Genomic DNA, 20,299 nt, shown 5'->3' on the forward strand with positions numbered 1-20,299 from the left:
TTGATGATCTGCTCAGGTCCCTTCCAATCCTACCAACTATGAAACTGTGAAACTACCTCTCCCTTTCATTGTAACCAGAGCACTTGGGCTCAGCATTTCCTTTGAGAGACTGAAGGCCAGACTTTCTAAAGTATATAGACACATCCAGTGCAATTTTCAAAAACCCATAAGCAGGTCTGATGCCTAAACTCTATTGAAATAAATGGTGAATTAATTAAGCCCCCTAACCTGATCAAAACCTTGTGAAAATCTCACTGAATTGGCCAATCTGGTTTGAGTATAAACTGCCCAAAGGAAGATAAAGGGGAATTCAGAGCTGGTAGTGTTTATGCTCAGAAGACACGGTAAGTATAACATGCTTCCTCTTACAAAAGTTGTCCCACATATGAGTCCAAATTTGGGAGTAGAGAGCTTCCACGCCCTAGTTCAAACAGTAGGTATCTGCTCAATGCAGAAGTCACTAGGTCCTGTGTTATGCTGGAGGTCAAGCTACGTAATCATGATGGACCTTTTTCATCTTCAGAGCTCTAAGTTTATCCTGAAGGGGCCACATCAAAGGCTAAAAAGAGTAGCTCAGTATTAATAGTGAGAATGGTACTCACAGCTTGAGGTGTACATACAGCTCAGTTTCTCCCACTGTTATACAGGTATTGGGAATATGTGAACTGTCAGACTGGATTAGACTTGAGGTCCATCTCAACAGGTGTCCTTTCTCTGACGCTGGCAGCACCAGCTGCTTCAGAAGAAGGTATAGGAACCCCACAGTGGGCTGCCCCTGCACAAAGGTCACACAGGTCCCTAATAATTAGAGATTTGCTTAACCTGTGAAGCACCAGATTTAACAGACCCCAGTTTCACAGCCTTCCTATTGAGTGGCATGTTTATAGGCAAACACTTTGCTGACGATAGTGACCACAAACCAGAATTAGCCCCCTAATCAGCCATTTCGCACTGTGTCCACTGAGTCCTTGCTATCTGTGCTCAAATTTGACATGAGTTAACTGCAGTGATGAGGTCTGTGGTATGATGAGAATGAGCAACCTGCTCTAGAAGAGTTAAGACCTTCCCAGTAGGATATCCATCCTTACGTCTGTTTGCTGTCTACCTGGTAAGCAGTACAGGCAGGCCTCATGTTAAACAGCAAGGCAGAAAAAGCATGTGATGGGGGGGTAGTGAGTAAGCAACACTGCATCCTACACATCCTCCCTCTTGCCAGCCTCTGAATCCTTCAGTGTACCTAGGCCAAACAGCCCCATATTTGCAAGAGATATTTTAGATATTGCAAGTTAATTAGAATTTTCTATCCACTTTTCCCAGCTCCTCCCATTTGTCTTGGAAGCCCTGACATTCCCAGGTGGTCACGCAGAGCCTGAAGCTGCTGGGGTGGGGAGAAGCATCCCCAAGGGGGCCAGTGGGAGTTTTAGAGGGGAAGGTCATAGTGCCAGGTCAGGCAAGGTGATTTGGGAGGATGGTGTGGTTTGGGGCTTGATTTCAGGTCAGAACTCTTTTGGTTGAGGCAGTAGAGTGTCTAATAAATGAAAACTTTCTCATGGGTCACCACTAGTTTCCCCAAACCAATCACCATAATAACCATTGAAGAGAAATGTGGAGTCTGGAGTTGTAATGATGTGAGCTCATTAGAGCTCCCATTCCCCTCACATGCATGCACAATGACTGCATTCCTGCTGGCTGACTGGGGGGAAATTAGCTTCAGTTCCTGCAAAAAAAAAAAAAAAAAGAAGAAGCTGCTTTCCGTTTATCTCTGAGGAGGTGATATTGAGGTGGACTATAGCCATACCTCTAAATTCTCCCCACCGCCGGTGCTTAGCTCACTCCTGTGCTACACTGCTCCTTGCAGTCAGTGAGAAGGGCTTGTCCTGAGAGCACAGTGCCCTGCCCTAAGCTCCATCCTTTGGTAGGTGATGCCCACTGGGCGTGTCTGCATGAGACACTTACTGCACTTTGTACCACTGAGCAGTAGTGTGTCACAGCAAAAACCGTACTAATAGCCACTTACTGGCAGTGTTATTAGGCTCAGTAAACATCACTAAATAACCATTTGCCAGTGCTACTGTGCAGGAACTTTAGGTGCTGCGCATTTGGTTAGTACTGTATTAAGAAAGTACTAAACTAAATGCACAGTATCTCAGGCACATTAATAAACATGTAAACGCTCCCACTGGGAATAGACAGGGCCTGGCATTTGAGAGAGAAAACAACAGTCACCAAGTGAACACGGAGGGGCTGGGATAAATTGGGATCCCTGAAGCAGTTAAACAAACGGTCCCTTTATTGTGCTGACTCCTGCCCTTTTTGGTTGCTGTTGATCAGTCTCAGACTCTATTTATTTCATCAGAGACAGTGGATTGACAGTATAATTCAGTGACACTGGCTGGCTGGTACTGAGCCATCCATCTGCTCAGAGGATGGCTAACAGGCTAATGCTATTCAGACTTCTGCTGCAGAACAGTCCTTAAACCCATTTAAAAAGAAATTCTCAAAGGCCTGGCTCCCGTATGGCTCATGCCCTGTTTATGTAACAGTTTGCCTACTGTGAGAGGCAGGGCAGGGGGACAAATTGACCCAGAGCACTGAAAGTTGTGGGAGTACTGACCCTGAGCACTGAAAGTGCATGCTGGCTTAGGCTCAAGAAACAGTTTAGCCTGCAGCTGCTTCTTTGTCTGTGTGTGATTAGGTAATGTGAATGACACCAAGGCTGCTAGCATGGCAGCACAGAGCCCATAGGAGCCCAATGGTTTATGTCCAAACCTTCAGCATACCCCACCCACCCACATGAAGCTTAGGTAAGTCATGAGGACATCCTGCTGCTGCTGCCAAGTGGACCAGAGACACAGGTCTCAAGCTGGGGTGGGGGGGTGTCCCTTAAGCAGCTTGAAGATCACATTTCCACGTGTGCCGATTTTGAGCAGGAGTGGGGTGGGCATGGCTTGCACAGCAGCAATCTTCCCCAGGCATGCTGGGGGTGTATTGTACACTCCAGCCCACAGTGTCTCAGTTGTTCTGGTGTCCAGACAGCCTGATGATAGTGGTAGCTCTGGGTGTGGTTTGTATCCATTAGGGTTGTCAGCTGTGGTTGCCCCGAGAACTAGAAGGCCCATCGGACTTGTGAGGTTAGTGAAAGTACTGATGCTCAGAACATCAAGGAGCTGCAGCATAACTATCCAAAGTATCTCTCTACTGTTACTAGCAGAGATGCATTCCAGTAATACTCGCAGTGCTGTCCCTACTCCAGCAAGCAGCACCAGTTCCCATAGCACCTATGTATAATTGCCCAGAGATGTTATTCTCCCTTCTATTCTGATAGCTGTGGCCTGGTGACCTTAGTCCTGTAGCCACCATATATTGGCAGTCTTAGAAACATTATTTGTTCACTTAGTCTAAGAGCAGCAATAAGCAAAGATACTTCTGACCCTGTACAAAGTACAGTTTTGAACAGAGAGGGGCCATTTGCAAAGTGCATCTTCCCTGACTGCCCATGGAATTTCACTGTCCTGGGAAACAGCAGTCTGCAAAATCTGCTGTATGGGCCGATGCTTCTGGGATGCCAGAAGAGCTGCGCTTTCCTTGTGCAGAAGATAGTTAGAGGGTGTCAGAGTCACAGATAATAAAATACTGTTAGTCTTCTAAGTAAACCCACTCAAGCGAAGAAAAGCCATCAAGCATGTACGTGCATGTCCCCTGTGACCGTGCAGTCACATCCTGACATGCTTCCCAACCAGAAGAAAAATATCCACTAATGCACTGGCTCCTTTTCCTCCTTTTCACAGAGTGTAACTGTTCTGCAGTGGGATATGCAGTGGGGGGTCTGCATTTCCTGGCTTTGACACCACTTTCTGTGGAAAGTTTCCTAGCTGTTTTATTTTTTACTTCTGCACTAGCTAAGTATGCACGGTAGCTACTGGAGTTATATATCAAAGCAGTGGTTTTCAACCTGTGGTCCTTGGTCCCCTGGGGGTCCACAGACTGTCTGAGGGGTCCATGAAAGATGACTATGATTAATCAAAAGTATGTGAATACCCACACTTACAATTCAAAGGGGTCTGCACCTCCATTCAGAATTTCCAAAGGGGTCTGCAAATGAAAAAAGGTAGAAAACCACTGTATCAGAGCAAAGATACCTAGGCTAGTTTATCAGGATATTAAATTGTTCACAAAACCCAGGTCGGTTTTCAATCACTGGTACTTTTTCTCTGCAGTAGTGCCTCAGGTCTCACTGCAATTTAAAAAGCCTGAGAACTCGTGCAATGGGGATTTCTCTTCCACAAGACTGTTTTAATTTTTTCAAGGCCAAGCTCTAATAGGATTAAGACACTCGAGAGCAGAATGAACCTGTGTCTTGTGTGTGGAGGTAGAAGGCTGTATGTTTACACTGTGCCGCATCGTACTGGTGCGCATGACAGCTCTCCTTTTTTTCAGACAGCATCCATCATAGAAATGTGCACAAAGCACTGTATGGGAGAGGTAGAAGAGAGAGGGAGAGAAGATATTTTGACGATGGGCAGAGAGATGCACGAAGGTAGAAGGGGAAGAAAGCTGAGATGTAAGATTTAAGCTGATGCAGATATTGGTTGCCATGGAGGTAGACTGCAAAAACATTAGGTTCTCATGGGTTTGCTAACGCTACAGCATCAGCAGTGGGCCAAGAATGGGCAATTAATGCCTGTATGGGTGTCGGCCCCACACAGTGGAAAGATGCAATGATTCAGCATATCCCCATGTTAGCTTCTGTTTGTGGGGGTGTCTGTGGGGATCCCGAGGGAATTCAGGCTTCTCTAGTAATGTGGTGGTACTACCTGTCCTTCCACAGGCAAATCCCGTGGAGGGACAGATGGTGCAGACAGAATTTCCCTGCATTCCCCACTTCAGTCTGACCCAGAGGCGAGTCAGGGCACTAGAGTGCATGCTTTGTAAGATGCCTAGTGATGGACATACCCAAGATGGGGGGGCATACCCAAAGGTCCCTAGAGACAGCCCTTCCTGGTGCTGGTACAGTGTTGTTCATGCAACTGGCCTGGGATGGGTTTGCTTTTTCAGGGTTGACTGACAGCCCTTCAAGGCTGCATCAGCTCAGACCAGTTCATGGCTGTGTACAAAGGCTCCATCGCAAGATCAATACCGTTAGTGCTGGATTTTCTGATTCCTGCTCTGAGTCCCAGTGGGAGTGCATCATGCAGCATTATCTGCTGCTTCAAGGAACGGTGTTAGCCAGGGAAAGACATTCCCAGCAATCAGCCCACAGCCTTAGCAGAGTGACGGAGCTCAAATAGCTTTGCAGGGCTACAGAGGTGCATGCCAGGCATCCAGGCAAACCAGGTTGGATCAGAAAAGAGACCCTGAGAATCATCTACCTACTCACACTGAGTAAACCTGAATTCAGATATGTCACCAGCCTGTTGTGGGGGGTCTGCCTGAGCCCCTTGGTTCCATGCAGAAGTAACCAAAATGTCCCTAAAAAGGATCCTGCAGGTGCACACAGTAGTATTGCAACTGTAATTGCAATGTATTGTCACTATGGGTATGCTTCTTCATACCCGTGTATAGCACAGATTCATGTAACTGAAACATGATATGTGGCTGAGAATAATTACCGGTTGAGTATAAATTAGTTAATGAACCTAGACACTCAGGGAATATATTAAGGCCACCAGAAGGAATCATAAGTAATTTAGTAGTGTAGCTAACCCCTTACATAATATGAATCAGTGATGGTGATCATGTATCAAAAAGCAAGTCACATTTTAATTACACTGCTAGTATGGTGGAACTACATTTTAATTATACCTTTCTTTAGAATGGTGGAAGGACCAGATAACCATGGGCCTGGGCACATGACTTGGTTAACATCCCTAACCCCATGTAAAATTACCCCTGAAAGAATCAAGTAGAGCAGTACTGGTGTTTAAATTATATAATTATGTGTCCTCTGTCTGCAGAGCACCATTTTCTAAAAGCAGATGAGCAATCTGCTCCTGAACCACCTTGTAGTAAGGTCCAGTACGAGCACCTGCTGTGTATAGCTGCCCCAAGATACCTGCATTGCTGTCTGTTCCCAATCCTCATGCATAAAACTGATCAAAGTTACACTGGTGTAAATATGTTGCTTGTCCAGGCCCCATGAAAAAGATCACTCTTTTTCATCACATTTTTGACTCGTGCTAAGGCTCTGACCCTGTATTGAACTGCAGGTAGACAAACATTACCCTGTACTGAGCCAGGGAGAGTCAGCTGGTTGTACAGTTAAGGCCTAAACTTTTAGGTCTTGGCACTTCAGTTCATCTAATGCAAGTTGTAGACTGGAAAGGATTAGCTAAGATTGGGGAAACTTGCATACATTGAGCTGCTTCTGTTTGGAACCGACCCTGCAGAGATCCACTCATTGCACGACCTCCTCCGTAAAGCAGTAAGAGGCTAAAGCAAACCGTGTGGTGGCTTTTCCAAATGTCTCCTGCTGGGGCAGGCCTGAATCAGAGCTTCCCTTTAATTCCTGGTAACTGTTATTTCTGAATTGCTTCTCAGCATGCTGTTGGAGGCTGACTGTGGGGGGAAGCTTGCAGTGCAAACTGCTACATCTGCCACACAGAGGTAAACAAAAAACTTCCCCTCACAGCCATGCTAGGCTCACGCAGATACCATGGTTCTCATTAAGCCACAGCCATAATCCCCGTTCTCCAATTACTGAATGAACAAAAAGAAAAGCATCAGCGTAGCAGTTCCTCCAGCTGGGTGGCTAATGGCTCTGCTCCAATTAAGATTTATTTATTGCAGAGAACTTCACTGTTTTAAAATTAAACACAACAATAATGACTCCCCCAGGGCTGAGTGTGCAGTGGGGGGAGAATGCAGCAAATAAGTCCTTAGTGAACTGCACAGGGAGAGAGCATTTTCCAAATGATGACAGCTCACATCAAGATGCTGTTGTGCCCATATGGTGTCATCAACGCTTTCCCTGACCTAGAGGCACCAAAGTCACAGCCGGGTACAGCTCCTAGTTAATATTTGTAGAGCACTCAGAAGATAATAAATGTGACCTTACTGCTATTTATCACCCACAGTAGCATGAGGCACTCCATAAGGAAGCTCTTCGAGCTATCCATAAACATCCTTGTATAGAGGAGGGAAAATTTAAAATACCCTTGCTACATTATGAATTCTAATCCCTAAATCAGGGGAGTGCTCAGCTTCAAAAGGCTCATTGATTTCAGCGGTTTCTGTGGCTGCCAGTTCAAAAGGGGCATTCGCCATCGGCAGGAAGGGGTTAGCAGCATCAAAATGAACTCTGTGTACCTAAAAAAAACCCCCAGCTATGTGGATGTGCTTTCATTTAATAGATTGCACAGGGCTGCTTTTGTGCAGTCATAGAGTTACGGCCAGGCAGGACCTTAGACTGTCTAGTCTGTGCTGTTATATGATGCAGACAATTACGTTTCACCTGTACTGACCCTCCCCACCCCCCAGCCACTTGTGTTTGGCTCACGTAGATCTGCCAGGAAGTCTTGACGTGTGGAGATGTGGACCCCGCCATACTCAGCACCGTGCTGTATGCAGGTTCAGCATGGGCAGCAGTTGGACATTGTGGACTGAGACATGTTTCTGTTTGAAATTCAGAGGGAGAGAAGTGGAGGTCTCCCCTTGCCCAAAGTGGGGAGGGTGCAGCAAGTTGGGCATTGAAGGTGAGTCCATATGAGATGTCAGTTTGGGTGGCAGTGAGGCTGTGGCACAGATGGCAGAGTTGCACAGGCAATAGGCCGGTTAGGCGCTGGAAGGAAAAGAGGAATTCATAGTGCCACCTGACACCGGTGTTATGGATCAGGGAGGGGAAGGGCAGGTGGGAACTGAGGTCGGAGGTCAGAGGAGACCGTGCTGGACTGGAGTGTACGTCTCATCCTAGACGTGTTTCTGGCATTTCAGAGTTGTGCTCTTTGGCCTCCTTTCTACCAAGTCCCAGCCAGGCCCATGGACAGCTCCTAATGCAGAAGGCTGGCCCTGGAAATGAACCATCCACAGATGCCATTCTCGTATTTGCACGTATTTCTGAGGGGAGTTAAGTCCAAGCCTCTTGATCAGGCTTGGTTTTCAGGGTCTTTGAAGGGAGGGCTCAGCTTTGCAGTGGAAAATCCACAGGAGGTCATCAAGATCCTGTAGGAAGAAATGTGCTTTACTCTAAACTAAACAGTGCTGGTGGCTGGTTTCTTCTCTACCAAAGCACTGGCAGGGGAGCAGGAGGCCCAGAAGAGAAGCTCCTATTGAAGTGCAAGGGGCAGGGGCCTGAGCTCAGGCTAGGAGCCAGGACCTCACTCAGGTCCTGGCTCCTAGCCTGATTCCTAGGCTGCCTGGTAGTCAGCAGTGCCAGGACTCAACCTCCAGCCCAAAGCAGCAAGAGGCAGTGGAGGTGGGGTAGTGCCTGCTTTGCCGCAGTCAAGGGACTTCTCCATGGGGCAGGATGGTGCTTGTTGGGTGTAAGCATAGATTGCAAGAAGCTGAAAAAAGCTCTGAGCATCCTAAATCTGAAACCAAGTGGAGTTTCAGAGCCAAAGGTGCCCCTGGCACCAGAAAGGCTGGAGGCCTCATGCTGGTGCTGCAAGCAAAGCTGAGCAGACCCTGCCACCCAGCCACTGCTAAGGCCCATCCCTGCATGGGCTCCCGAGGCAGGTCCACCAAGGCCTCCAGTCCTGGTGCTGACAGTGATGTTTGTGAGGTGCCCCACGCGGGGGGACCAGTCCTGCTCAAGAGGCCAGGTCCCGCAGCCACAGGAAATAATGACTCCTGATGGTGGGATGTCTCCTGTTACCACGGCAGCAAAACCTGCCTCCCAGGGAAACTGCATGAGATCCTGTGATGAGGTGCAAAGCTAGTTAGCATTCCCATGGCAGAGCAGCTTCACTGATCAATTCAATATAGCATTTACTGTGGCTACTACCAGCTGGGATTTCCTCCCACTCATGGCCAGGGGACCCAGTGTGACCCTGAGCTGAGCCCCAACAAACTCGGGGCTGACTCTCTGTGAACCAGGGCAGGATTCTCTGCTTAATTAACACTATTAAGGAGACCTGTACAGGCAGACCTCTGCTAAGAGCTGTGAAATTTTCCACCCCAGCTCTCAGCTAGAGCTGGTTGTAATATTTTTTTAATGGATTTTGCTGCTTCATGGAAGACAGGAATGGGTCAGTTCTGATCAGGAGGGCTTGCTTGAACTCTGTGGTCTTAGGGAGAGGAGAGACCCCTGTTAGACAACAGGACCCTTTTTTGATCCAAATGAAAGTAAAGACATGTTGATGCAATTCCTGTCATGAAATTGTTCGGGAAGTTTTGGTTTCACTCCCGTGCGTTTAGTAATGGGGAATTAAGCCTCCTGCTTAATTGCTACCTTTTGGCCCTCAAATCCCTGGTGTGTGCTGGACTGAAGGCAGCTATCACATGCTGTGGAGGGACACAAGCTGGCTCTGTGAGGCTGTGTCTTGGTGCCATTAGGGCTGAGTGGGGAGGCCAGGGCAGGCCTTGATCCTCAACACACCCGTCAGCCGAACAACTCCTGCCTGCCTGCACCAGCAGGTGCACTGTCACACAGGAGGCATTACTTTTCCCAAGTCATTACTTTTCCCAAGTCATTACTTTTTCATGCGTTCATCCGGGCACGTGTTTGAAGTGACGGCTCTCGGAGCGGGCTACGTATTTTAATGCACGCCTGGGTTCAGCCCTTTGTTCCAGGAAGCTTGTAAATTATTAACTCTGCGGCGTTTAGCGCCAGGCCAGCTGGAATTCCTGTGCATCTCTTTAGAGGCAAAGCAGCACGCGCAAGGAGGGAGGGCTGTGGCCGTCTTCCGTCTGGTTGACAGTAGGTTGAAGGACAGGATAACAGCCCCATGACAGCAGGATGGGGGAGTGGGTCTGCAACCACTGGCAGCTCTGAGACAAGCTTTGCAGATAACAGACAGTGAGAGCTACTTTGGCTTCTTCACTAGAAGGGAGCGAGCTCAGTGTGTCAGCAGCGACTTCCGACTTTGCTTCTTTGGGAGCACCTCAGTCAGACCTCTGATCAAATGCAGTCTTTATACCAAATGAACAAATGAGCACACAAAAAGCCCTTCTCCCAGTGACAGAAGCAGTCCCTTTAGTTCTGGCCCCTTCCCAGTAGCAAGTGTTTCTGGAATCTAATCCACTTTCTGGCTGCAAACTGCACCTTCCCCAGCTCGCTGCTCTCTGCTCACTCCTCTGGGGTTTTAACTGCTAGTGGGACATGCCCTCATTAGCTGACTGCAGTAGCTGGGCTTCTACAAAGGAGCTGTCTGCTCCCTCTGCAGAGGGCCAGACTGCCCTGTTACACCCCACCCCTCATCCATGGGCCAGACCCAATGGCTCTGCAAACCAGATCTAGCCTTTGGGCCATAGGTTGCTGACACCTGCCCTACTGCAAAGCTTCCCATACAGCTGTTGCTGATGCTCTGTCTCCAGAACACCCTCCAAAGCCAGGCCCTTCGAAGGACACAGTAGCAAAAACTCAGAGGAGGGGGTTACCTTTCCTCCCCACTGTTGTAAGCCTCAAGGATTCAATAACTATGAGACTACCCTTCAGAAAAACTTGGAACCCTCTTTAAAAATTCACTACATTTAAGAAAAGGCCAATAGCGAGGGGGCTCTTTAGTTGCTTTCTGGCTATTTTCAAGTTCTCTTTGCAACCTGCAGAGCTAGAAATGGACTCACTAAACTGCAGGTTGAGATTCCAGCAGAATCAGATGAGCTGAGAATTACTGGTTTTAGTAAAACACTGAAGGGCATGACTTTTGCAATAATTGGCTGGTAACAATTGTGTCACAGCCTGCTTCAGGACAACAGCTTCTCCCAGCTGGCAAAAGTAACCATCGGTCCCCACACAGCACCCTCTCTCCCCACAAAACATAGTACCTCACCCAGTAGGACCTGCCATGGGAGTGACACAAAGGATTCTCTTTTGGTGGGGCTGAGAATCTCCTCTGTGGACATGGGAAATGAGAGACAGTGGATTTAGATTTAGGGGTGCTGCATGGTAACACAGGGCACATCTACATCTTCTCTTTAATGCGCATTAGCCTATTTTAATGCGCACTAAAGCATCACAAAAAATGTGCATTTAAATAGGCTAATGTGCTAGTACCTCACAATGGAGGTACTAAATTTAATGTGCATTAGCAAAAGCACATTAATGAACATTTAGCTGTGACCACAGTGTCCCTTCATTGGATCACCACAGATCATGGCATTTTGAGCTCATTCCTTAAAGGATGATAGTCCTCAAATGATAATGAGCTCTGCTGGCTCCTAACCATGGATCAGACCTATCAGTGAGCCTGGGTTACAAGCCTCTCAGAACGGAGCGAGGTATTTGATAGAAAGATCTCAGTATCTTCAGTCAGTGGGGTAACATAAATCAAGCTACCATATGCTTGTAACAAATACTGTACAGAAAATAATTGTTGATCATTCTCAGGCTTCTTATATAAGGCAGTCCCCTGCTTAGCAATAGGGGTAACTTGAGGGTAACGTCCCACCTGATCAGGTTGGTCAGTACCAGACAGACTAGAGTTTCTTGTCTTCATCCACTTACACTAGCTAGAGCTGAGAAAGAAGTCCCATTTTCAGGAAGTGCTGGTCTAAAGGTTTGAGAAAAAAGCATTTATGAGTTTGACCAAGGTAAACTCATGACTAAGAGTTTCTGTGCAAAGGAAATAGCAGCTTAACTAGCTGTGTAATGAGCAATGTGCTTGCATCTTAATGCAGTAGTTATTCACTTGGGCTATATCCTTGCAGGTTCTGGATGAGACGAAGACTGGCCTAGTACTGAGACCATGACGTACAGCTGTGGTTCTGTATGTGTGTGCACACAACTGTGAACCTACCGATGTCCCTGGGGCTCTGTGTGTCACGGGAGAAGGGACGAACCACCTAGTCTGCTTCCAAATCGGTGAACAGTTTCACTTGCCTTTCCCCTCAAAAGACCTGGGTTCAGATGCAGATTTAGGTCATGTATGAAGTACACCTGGTGTTTTCATCCTAGAAAGCATCTGGGTACAATGCAAACCCAGCACACGGCCCGTTAACCTTGGCCGTCTCTGCTGAGATGCATAGGGGCTGCTCTGATGCACCTGGGCAAAAATGCTGGAGGACCAAACTGCAGAGGAAGGGCTGTAGAGGTAGCATGGAAACACAGGCAATATCAGCTATGTTTGACTCCAATCCCTTTTTTTTTTTTTTTTTTTTTACAAACACTAAAATTAATTACAACCTATCTGAGGCGAAATAGTGGTAATGTCCCCAGAGGCTCAGTATATACAGGCTTACCTTCTACCAACAAGTAATCTTCCTTAACTATCTTCCCCACCATCAGTGATTGACATCAAGTTGGACAAACCACAAGATCCTCCAGCCAGTGAAGGCGGGTGTTCTTGCTAATACAGAGCGCAGAATTGGTCAGCTTCATTTGACACCACACGCTTGTTGCGTTGCTTCCTATTGGTTAGCTTCCTAAAGAAAAACAAATTGAGTTTTCAGATGGAGGAGGATTTTTTTTCTCTCTGTCTCTGGGGAGGGGGTGGGTGGAAACATTCAGATCACATCACTTTTAACCACTGTTACTTAAACTTAATTTTTTTCTTTTTTTTGGTTGTAATATATTGTACTTTATTAAAATTGCCAAAAGAAATGTTCAAAACATAAAGAGGAAAGTTTAAATCACATGTATACAATTTTTTGCTGGGTGAAATGTAGTAATGTGGGAGGTTTTTTTGGTTTTTTTTTAAAGAAGTTTGGGCTTCTGTTTTTGTATATTTGTAAACTTACAGAAAAAGCCCCTTCCCAAATAATAGAGTCTAATTAGTTTCAACATTTGGCATCCAATGTGGGACATTGCGTGTAGTAAACTAGTCCCTGATTGATTAATCAAGATGCTAACTATACAGTAAAAGATTTGATGATAGGACAACAAAGCATGCTGCAAATAAAACAAGTGTGTGATGCGATATCTCTATCTATATATCCATATATCCATATATAGATTTGAAGAGATATAAACGGGGGAAATGAATGATAGTGGGCAGTATAATACACTTAGTTTCATGCATTAGGGGAGACTATACAACTCCCATATGGTGAGACAGAGTGTATGGACATCTCACTAGCATGTATTGCACAGTATTATACCATACCAGAGGGGTATCTGCAGAACTACTACTACAGGAATACAGTACATGTTTTTAAGACTCTTCTGTTGCTAATGTTGTATGGTATAGTTCTTGAAGTATCATTTGCTGGTGGTTTTTATTTATCTCACTGGTATAGTATAAAGTATAATACACACACACACACATGCATACACTATAGTGTATATAGAAACACGACATTGCTGTCACTTTAAAAGTATGGCTGGCCCATGGGATGATGTGATAGCCTCCATTCACTGCAGGGCCTACTGCTGTTAACAGCAGTCACCATTTGGCATTTGCCATTGAGTCAGAGCCAGCAAACATTTGGTACCTTTAAAAATAAATCCTTTGCAATAGGCTAGCACCTATCTGAGCATGGGTGCATTTGGACATCTTTCTGTGCTGGGGAGGATTTGATTTTTAAAGGTTTCAAATAATAGTTAGAAACAAGCTCCAACCCAAAATGATGGCCAATGGTTGGATCACTGTAAAACCATAAAGCTTCTGTAGTGGGGCCACCACACTTTTCAGCTGACTGTATGATACATGATGGTTGATCTTCATTATGGAACTATTCTGCATACGTGAAGGAAGTACAGTGGTGAATGAATGAGTACTCATGTGTCCTGAAAAGGGAAAGTGATTTTGGTAACAAAGACCAGATGGATCATGTATTTCATTTTGGTCCAGATGTGGGCGTGTGTGTGCGTGCATGTTTTATGACACTATAAAACATACATTTATACACACCTGCAGACGGTGTAGATTTTTGGTTCTCCCACTGTCATGACATGAAACTGCTTTAGACAACAGTTGTGCAAAATGAAAAATTGCTGCAATGTGTGGAAATAGGAGGTTCTCGTTATTGTCGAATAACTTGTGATTTGTCATGTCATCAATAAAAATAACACATAGGTGTGTGTTAAACTAGAAAAAAGTGCACATGGAAATATCTCCACATCCAAATCATATGTGTATGTGAGTGTGTGTAGACACATGCTCGGTGCACATACACGCATACAACAGCAGTGGTTGTTGAGAGATTGCCTGTTACCTCACAGTAATTTAAGAACAATTCAGTGTCACCTGGGTTACAGTGTATTGTCTTATTTGTAGTACAGTACTCAGCCTGAGTGACAGGATACTTTGCAGTGATCTCCACTGTGTGTTAACTTAATGAATGTACTGATTTTTGCATTAATGAAGTAGCTTTTCTTGTGTGACATTCCTGTAGAAAACTAAAACCCACATGTACACACACTTGCGGGCGCACAACCTGGAGAACTTTTCGCCTTTATTTTCAGTCAGTAGCCTTAGAGAAGCGATAGCCACACTTCAATATAAGATTCACGTGTCTCCATGTGGCCTGCAGACAGACCTGAATATGAGGTGTTTATATAATTTCCTTTCCCTCCTCCACCTCTTCCCATGTTGCTTGAGTGATTGTCCTCCTTGGATACAAGTCCATTCTCTTGCCTCGCCCTTCTTCTGCTCTCCCTGTCATATCACTTCCCAAAGCAGGGCTCTCATATCCCATAAGCTTTACTTTTCCTCCACCCCATGCCATGTCTCATTCCTCTTGTAATACCCAAATCTTCCTTGTTGCCATTGCACTTCCCAGTCCATTCCATCTTCTGTCCTTCTTATTCAAAACAGTCTTGTATTAGCACGCCCACAGGTATGAGGCCATCTGAGGCTGATTTGGTATTTGTATGTAAGAGGGCAAGTTGCATGCAACCTTATTAAAGTAGAAGGACACTAGCCACTTTAGGATGCCCTATTGCAAAATGGGAAATCTGAGGGGCAAATCTGATCTAATGACAAGCTCTGGGATTTTACTTGTCTAGCATATCTAGAACATCAGAGAGCACTTGGCAAACAGATGAAATGGAAAAAAAAGCTTTAGAGAAAATCAGTGCTAACCAAATCCTGTTTAAGAGGTTGTCTAAATCTAATTAGCGACTCGTCCTTTTTGGCTATTCATCTCAGTGCCGAGAGGAGAAAAGTATGCATTTCATCCCAGAGAAGCGATTATAGACCAACATCTTTTCAGCTTAATTAGTATGACCCCTGAAGGGAAGGCTAAGGTCAGGATTGGCTCCAAGATTACATGCTGCAGAAACAAGAGAAACTAAACCACCACCAAAAGAAACAAGTTGGGTGGAGAGACAGGACCCGCCTTGGTGGATCCCACAAAGAACAGAATTTCCTTGTCAATCTTCCTGAGTCTTAGTGTCAGAATGAAGACTATGTGAGGCGATGCGGAGGGTGGATGACTAGAAACTTTCCTATCACTGCTCCCACAAGTCACTGGTTCCTCCTATGGATCTTCTGAAGCATCCCCAAATGGCAGCAAGAGCCATTGCACTGGATCGCATTCACAATGCTTTAAGGGTTTGGATTGCACTGGCAGGTGCGGGTTCCAGGTGAAGCAGACCCCTGAACAGACCCTTTGGCAGCAGTGAACAAAGGTGACAGGCACAACAGAGGGCTGACTCCTGCTTTGCTCAGCAGGGGCCTATGAGGTACAAGGCAAAGGAGCAGAAACCCCACCAGGAAGCCTGTCCCATTCTTGGGGCTCTGATATGTTCCTCCCTCCCTTATCCCCTATCTCAAGAATAAAGGAGAATGTGGCACCAACTGAGAAGAAGTTGGGGACACTCCTGTCCTAGCAGGCAAGTACATGCCTCTCACTGAATCTGATGGGGGAGAGGCAGAAAACAAGAGACCCTCCGCTCCCAAAGGAAGAAGACGACAAGGCACCCAGCTATCTACTCCTTTCAGAGGGGAGCGGAAGAGAGCAGTCCCTCGGTGGCTTAAACAGGAAGACAGAAAAATAAAAAATAAAGGAGACAGCTTGGGAAGAAAGAAGATCAGAGAGGGAGAGAAAGGGTTAAGAGACAGAAGAGAAAAAAGCAACCAAGATCAATATAGGAGGCAGGAAATTGAAAGATAGAAATAGAGGAAAGAGACCTGACTCATCAGGAAGAGAGGCAGAATCAGAAGAGAGGAGCTCCAGAGACATGCCCTGGTGACGGTTGTGTTGGGAAGGCTAAAGAGCACTGGGCCAATGGAGAAGAGGGAACAAAACAAAGGAAACCTTTGAAAATTGATAAGTTAAAGAGAAGAAAGAAAAAATAACAGCTTGATGTGAAACGTTACGATAGAATAAACACAAATGTTCATTGTTCTCTATTAGACAGGACCATTTAGGGATTAAGAAATAAGATTGATGATGGATGGTGTGCATGAGGAGCCCAAGGGCCTAACAGTGGCCTTCATGGGGGGAGATGTTAATCTGCCTTCCTAAGGGAATGGAACGTGTTTGAAACAAAACGTGACTTAGCATGGCTTCGCAACAACAGTGCTGAATACTATAATATTTATACCTCTTTTGCAAGTGTCCTATTGGAAAAGTGCAAATAAGTTGGAGGCCCTATAGCTCTGATTCACGTGGGCCTCATCCTGCCCCACATCTAGGTAGCTTTTTTGTACATCTGACACCAGAAACCAGAGTCACCAATAATTTACTGACTCAAATGGCCATGTCAGTCTAGACTAAAGTAGAAATCAAACCTACCCTCCTGACCCACCTTCCCCACCCCTGCCACCAGGGAAATCTTTGAAATAAAATATATAACAACAGAAGAGTGTCCACTGTAGCTATCTGCATATGTTTGGACTGACAAGGCGTAAATTATGCACGTCCATACCAGATAGATTAATCAATGCAGAAAGAAATCTCTCGTTCTCAATGTTGTCATGTCCCATGTGAGAATGCAACCAAAACACAAAATCTGAGACCTGCAGATATATCTTAGAGAAGACACTCAGGCCTTTAGAGATAGGAGAAAACCTAAGAACTCACTGAGGATGTCAAATAGGAAAGGTGCCACAGGCACCGGGTGGTTACCTTCTCAGTGCAAGCTGTTAATGGGGACATAGATATGGTAGTTAAAGAACCATAGATTTCTTTTTAACCTTGTACCACCTTAAAATAATACAGCAGTTTACCTTGAAGCAGGGTAGGGGACAGGTCAGCAATAGACAGCTGTCAGGGGACTCAAAACAATGCTGGATCAATTGACTGGACCACAAAGCAAGTGATGAAACCTTTTTCCAAAGAACCTTGAGAGCCTACTGAACAGCATGCTGGAAAACTATGAAGAAACCAGCCAGAATGGACATACACATATATGAGGGTGCCTTGATAACTAGAAAAAAAAGAGGAGCGATGGAAGACAGCGTGCCACCCAAGTAGGTTTGTTCTTCACAGCGAAAGGCAGGAGATGGAGCTTGCTAATTTCTGAAGATGCAGGTTTATTGATACAAGATCTCTTTTAGAGGTGAAATGGGTCATCAGTAACCCTAAGCATAAGCAAGACCCTTTTTGCCTTACTTCAGCTTTAAAAAGTATGTAATAAAAATTCCACTTTGCTCTACTCAGAACTTCCTGATAATAACTATGTTGATGAAGGAGTTATACTGGATAGACAGCAAACCTAAGGGCATTCCACCAATACTACAGTCAGCAATCAACCACTGTCCCTCATCTTCCTAAGCAGACTTGTGCTGTGATAGCACCAGGTGGAAGAAATCAGATGACTTGCCCCCAAGGAACAGTTTGATCAACCAGATAGTGGTCATGTAGAGCTGTGGAATCATGGAGGCTTTACCCGTGAACGGCGTTCACGTTCTGGAGGTCATTCTGGTGAGTCTGGACTGATCTAAGGAGTGCAAGGCAGTGACAAAGCATTGCTGACTAGGTAACGGCAATGAGAAAAGGTAGCCACGATGTGAGGAAGAGAAAGAGGCTGCCCAGTACTGAGAATAAAGCAATGAACAGAGAGATGTGAAGTTGGCGGTAGAGGCAGCCAAAGGAATGAGTAAATCTGGAGTGTTTACTTGTAAGCATTGACATGCTGAGTTAAACCAACTGTGATTGCTAGGGTCACCATGAGATAACGTAGCAGGAGCAATCATGTCATACTCGAGTTCTTAAAAACCTGTGGGGATGTAGGGAGAGAGTCTAAAAAAAAGCAAATGGGACAGTAGACAAAAAGGGGATTTATTAACAGACAGATGCGACAGATTCACAAAGTCAAAAACAGTAATAGCTCTCCTTCCTAGCCCATCTAGGTAGATGAGGGCACATGGGCAATAAACACCCAGTTGGAAAAGAAGGCTGATGCCCACTGAGCCAACTGAATTTTGATAACCCCGACCAGAAGCTAAGCACGGAGGATATGCACTCTTATATATCACCAGTCTTGGCCGTATGAGCAGTGGGCCTGGACCTGATGATCTTGTGAGGTCCCTTCCAGCCCCTAATTTCTATGAACCTATTAAAACAGTTCTAAAAAGATGCTGCAGAACCAAAAGTCACCAGAAAGTAACACAGCAGAGCACTTTGAGAACATGAAGGAAACTCCCTCCTGACCTCACCCTGCAGAATAACCCACACAGCTGCTATCTAAAGTCCCACAAAAAGGAGTAGGACCCAGTTGTCTCCGCTCTCTCAAAAAAAACTGACTGGTGACAGGACACCACGTATTTAACCCAACAGCAATTGGAAGGAGAGGGAGGAGATACCAGGGGGAGAAGCAAGGAACAAGCTGTAGGATGATTTTCCAGGCTAAAGCCCTGACCAGTCTGTCACCATCAAGGATTAGAAGCCCACTGTCCAGCCATACCAGGTCCTCCAGGGGAAGAAACAGGAGAGGAAGCCATAACCACTTCACATGGCTTCAGTGGACACAGTCCCATGGCCCAGACGCTAAGGACAAGAGGACAACATCGCACCCCATGCCTGAACACCTTGCTGCAGTTCTCCACCACTTGGTGCTCGCTCCGTGCCTATACAACCCTGACTCGCTCCCGCTGCAGAAAGTCATAGGTGGCAACTCAGAAGGCAACCCGCATCCTTCTCATTCAGCACTGAACCGATCACGCAGCCACATGTCAAAGGGCTCCATGCTGCTGGAGGTGTCATCTTCCACATGAGAGGATCCAGGACACTTCTGAGTATTTAAAGAAAATAAAACTTTTTTGCAACAGGAGAGGTATTAGTGCCAGCCAGATTTTTCTAACAAGGGAAATTACATGCTACCTATATTCTCCCAGCTGTTTCAATTGTATATTGATAGCATTCTCCACTTCATGTCCTAGCCCATTGTATCGTATTTGTGTGTGTGCTATTAACCAGCTGCTACATTCCAACCCAGCAGTGGCTGCATTTCAGCAGTGGGTGAAGTGATTCCTATATGTACTGTATATAGCTGTGTATCACTTTGAGGGGTGGAAGGTGATGCAGAAATGTCATATTACCAACTCCACCAAACCAGCCCAATGAGCCAACAGTATCAGGGTTCTCTGCAGCTACTCAACACAAGCAATGAAACCAGGAGAACAAAATTCACTGATTTCTCATCTCGAGCTGCAGCCCTTTAAAGAGCTACAGCTAGATGGCAAGCAGCCGCTTGGATAAATTCAATCCGCTGTTTGGGGTCTTCAGAAAACAAGCCAATAAGCACAGGAGATAAAACAAACAGCCATGGTGATGGGCCAAATGAAACTTGTGTAAAACTGAAATCCAAACCAACACACAAGGGGAAAACATCAATAAAGCCAATGGAAAATTGACAAGAGAGAGCTACAGCTGATCTTTTTCTGCCTGGCAAAAGTCATGCAGGAAGCTGAACAGCCACCATCTTGTTTCAGCGAAAAAAGCTTCCAACATATGTGGCCAAAATGAGAGTTTTCCTCACTTACGAGACCCAATAGCATCATGGGTTGTCTGTTGAGTAGCCCCTTCTCCATCCTCGCCTGTCACTTGCCCTTCTTATCCTCCCTTTCTCTTCCTCTTTACTCCAACTCCTCATTTATCACACGGCTGGCTGTAGGCAGCTCTCGTCTTGGTATTTCAGTTTCTCATTGGCTCAGAGGGTACAGACTGCCGTGTTCACTTCCCATAAACCTGTGTATAAAAGACTTAGCATGTTAGTCAAACCAACAATAAACTGTCTTATTCTCAAACACAGTTTCTTGCCTGGTGTTTCAGGGACAGGCGTTACTGTCCTAATGCAAAGTTCTCGGTGGGGGGGGGG

At 45.8% G+C, this 20,299-nt stretch overlaps 1 protein-coding gene across 1 annotated transcript in view; it reads left to right on the forward strand.

Moving 5' to 3' along the window:
- Positions 1 to 20,228, forward strand: part of RAB6B (RAB6B, member RAS oncogene family) — a gene marked incomplete at its 5' end in the record, with an annotated part of 51,758 nt that extends 31,530 nt beyond the window's left edge. Inside the window, one exon of the mRNA XM_019543053.1 lies at positions 12,380 to 20,228. Within this exon, the coding sequence (XP_019398598.1) occupies positions 12,380 to 12,444 (65 nt within the window). The remainder of the gene's footprint in view (positions 1 to 12,379) is intronic.
- Between the last annotated feature and the right edge of the window lie 71 nt (positions 20,229 to 20,299).

The sequence above is a fragment of the Crocodylus porosus genome, unplaced genomic scaffold, assembly GCF_001723895.1.
Source record: "Crocodylus porosus isolate Cpor-Errol unplaced genomic scaffold, CroPor_comp1, whole genome shotgun sequence".
Classification (NCBI taxonomy): domain Eukaryota; kingdom Metazoa; phylum Chordata; order Crocodylia; family Crocodylidae; genus Crocodylus; species Crocodylus porosus.